Source organism: Perissodus microlepis, chromosome 20 (genome assembly GCF_051167445.1).
Source record: "Perissodus microlepis isolate ML-2025 ecotype Zambia chromosome 20, ASM5116744v1, whole genome shotgun sequence".
Taxonomy (NCBI): Eukaryota; Metazoa; Chordata; class Actinopteri; order Cichliformes; family Cichlidae; genus Perissodus; species Perissodus microlepis.
In genome coordinates this window covers 29,252,297-29,255,552 of record NC_140480.1, presented here as the reverse complement: position 1 = coordinate 29,255,552, position 3,256 = coordinate 29,252,297, and the positions used below count along the sequence as shown (strand labels likewise).

General features: G+C 44.8%; 1 protein-coding gene across 1 annotated transcript; it reads left to right on the top strand.

Moving 5' to 3' along the window:
• Positions 1-584: 584 nt before the first annotated feature.
• Positions 585-2,922, top strand: fam43b (family with sequence similarity 43 member B). Its single transcript, XM_084918029.1, has one exon. It carries the CDS (start codon positions 784-786, stop codon positions 1,789-1,791), a length of 1,008 nt encoding a protein of 335 aa, XP_084774155.1. The 5' UTR covers positions 585-783; the 3' UTR covers positions 1,792-2,922.
• The last annotated feature ends 334 nt before the right edge of the window (positions 2,923-3,256 follow it).

The following is a 3,256-nucleotide window of genomic DNA, read 5'->3' as shown; positions in this document are numbered from 1 at the left end:
CAGAATTTTTAAGTCCAATCCTAATTAGCCTCACTATTATATCTCAGATATCTTTGCATAATATACAGTGAGTGACTCAGCTGTGGAAGGAAAATTCTGCTAGTTTATGTCTGAAGTAAACTGCTGGTGTAAACAAACCTTGGACAGGATTAAATGGCCTTACAAATTTATCTAGTCTTAAAAGAGGGGTTAGAATCATTCCAGAAATAAGGGGTCTTCACTGTGCAACACTTGCAACATCGATCCAAAACACTTGCATCCTCAAGCTGTTAATAGGATAAGATAATTCCGCTGATCCTGCTTAAACAAATCACACTTAACAAGTGACTTTTACAACTCATTTAATAAGTAGTTACCTAAGAGGGAATACTTGTTTTTCTCATGTTTACAAGAAACAAAGATAGAGTGATAGCTCAGTGCAAAGCTGGACGGATAAATACTGCTTTGGGACTGAGCCATTTGGAAACAAAACAATAAAGCAGGGAGGGGGTTGAGAGTGCCCGAGTGCCAGGCTAAGGATCCTGCACTGATCAGCGCTGCATGATGCAGAAAACAGATGAGAAAGAGGAGGAGGAGGAGAGGAAGGAGGAGCGAACTGGGAACAGACTGGCTGAGGCTCGCAGCTCTCAGTCTCTTCTCTGTGCTTCGCCAAGCAGCTTCTCTGTGCTTTCCTCTTTCTCTCTCGCCCACATCGGCTTTAATACTCTTCTTGCCTGAGCTTACAAGAGGAAACGTAGCAACAGAGGGGCTCGCTCACTCGCTCGCACCAACTTCGCCCACGCCATGCTGCCCTGGAGAAGGAATAAGTTTGTTCTGGTGGAGGATGAGGCGAAGAGTAAACCCAAGAGCCTGGGGACTGGACTGACCTACCACTCCATCCTCTCTTCTCTGCTGCGCTCCTGTCCTGACTTGCTACCCGACTGCCCCTTTGACTGGGTGGGTAGCCTCTTCCACACAAAACGGCAAAAGGTTGAACTGAATAAAGAGGAGCCGGTTTATAATGTGCGCTACTTGGGAAGTGTGGTCACCATTACGGCAAAGGGAGATGGCTGCACCCAGGAGGCGGTGGCCAGAATCTGGGCAAGGAGCAACTATGGGGACCAGAGTGTCAAGATGAGGTTAACAGTGGGACCACAAGGGATCCGGATGAGTGCCGACAAATCCGGGAAAAAGAAACCCATCCATCTTTACTCCCTGAACAGGATCACTTATTGCACCGCTGACCCGTGCCGGCCCAAGATCCTGGCTTGGATTTATAGGCACCAGGTCAAGAACATGGCGGTGGTGCTCCGGTGTCACGCAGTCCTGGTTAGTAAGTCGGAGAAGGCCCAGGCAATCGCCCACAGCCTCTACCAGAATGCCACCTCCGCCTTCAGCGAGTTCAAGCGGCTGAAGCGTCAGAGTGATTTCCGGCACTGCCAGCAGCAGCTGCTCGGTGAGGAGGCAGTGCCCCTGATGCCTCTGAGGAGGCTGCTGAACGGGCAGTGCCACTACAGACCGCCTGCCGACAACCCCGGGACTGCCACCCGTCTCTGCTCCATCACAGAGGAAGAGGAAGAGGAGGAGGAATGTGAGAAGGAGAGCAAAGATAGAAAGGAAGAGGTGAAGGAAGCGGAGGAGGATGTAAAGAAGCAGCAGGACAAACAGAAGGTTTTAACGACAAACACAGACCCGACTCAGTTATTATCAAAGTTGGACATTGGGGATATTGCCCGACTGGAGCAGTGCCAAATCAACTTTGTCAGTGACAGCAACAACAATACATTTACCTTTATAACCTCTCTGGTTTGACTGTAACACAGTTTAAAGAGTGCAATTCTGCACTACAATGACACATTCCTCTCTCTGCCCTTCACTGGTACCCCACTCAGGCTCCCTCCTGCCCCAACCATGTAATGCAAAGTGTTTACCAGAAACTTCTCCAACTTACCGGGTGGACAAGAAGAGGCAGACGATCGTTTTGTGGGAGTAATTCCTACTCTGCCCGGATGCCTTGGATTCGGGCTTGACTGTAGCAGTTTGGGAAACTGCATGTTTACACAGGAGGGCTGGTGATGCACAGACTAACAGCAGCACAATGACAAATGAGGACACTGGGTTCAGAAAACACGGGAGTGCTGAGAGACGCTGAGATCGCTGACATTTGTGTCACATATTGATTGCAGCACCGATCAGGATGTAATTAGTAGACCTCTGTCTCTTATTTTTGTGAGTATATTTCAAGCCTCGTTTGTAAACAGGGTCATTTTTTTGGACTGACTTGTGATATTTTTCAGGGAGGTTCTTTGTAAATTTGTGTAACTTTTCTAAAATGACAATCCTCATTAAAATGACTAGCAGACTGACCTTTCCCAGCGAAGAAGTTTATTACGGTTTTACTAATGATAGCAGCCGACTAATGAATAAGGCTATAATTTAGGAGGCAAGCCATTGAGTCGACATGTTTATTGCTGCCATTTGTTAAGGTCCTTATCATTTATGCATGACAAGTCAGCAGTAACCTTTTTCGTGCTGAGCTATTGTCTTTTTTCTCATGACATCTTTGATCCTTTGGCTTTTAAAATGAACACTGTGATAAATGTGTGACCAGGGACTATTACATAACTGTTCATGCAGCATTGATTAATTCTTATAATGCATCTTTTAAAATATATATTTATGATTTGCTAAAGCAAAAACAATCTGTTTGCCACTGCTCTGCTCGTCTTAGTTTTGCTAATGCAGTTTTTCCATGAGCCCTTGCAAAAATGCAAATGACCCTCACTATTGAACACAAGTGTTTGAAATATGAGTGTAGCTGATTTCCTGTTAATAATATCTGTGCTACTGTCCCAAGATGCATTGTGATTACTATGAGATGAAGCTATTTATTTTCCAAATATGATGAATAAAAATTACCCTTGCTTGGGTTTCCTTCTTGAATCTCAGGAGGAGTGTATTTCAAGATGGTATCAAAGACATTATTCAAATGAATGCAACTGCTCAGCATTCCACTAGTGTACATTTGCATGTTTGTGATGTGAAAATATGTCTTACCGTCACGTCAAACACAAGAGAACAGCCTATTTACATCAGACTAATCTGCATCCTCAGCTTTCAAACTGTATAGAAGGATAAATTAATGTTTTTGCCACAGAAAAGACACTAAAACGTCAACTTTCAGCTGTCAGTTTCATTAGATGTTAATGTGGTTTGATAAATTTCTGCAAGCCTCGCAGTGGCTCTGCATCACTTAACCCTAAGGGGAGCAATTAAT

What these genes read in the sequence shown, in the direction of transcription:
- fam43b (XM_084918029.1), top strand. Translation starts at nt 784, where the DNA reads ATGCTGCCCTGGAGAAGGAATAAGTTTGTTCTGGTGGAGGATGAGGCG.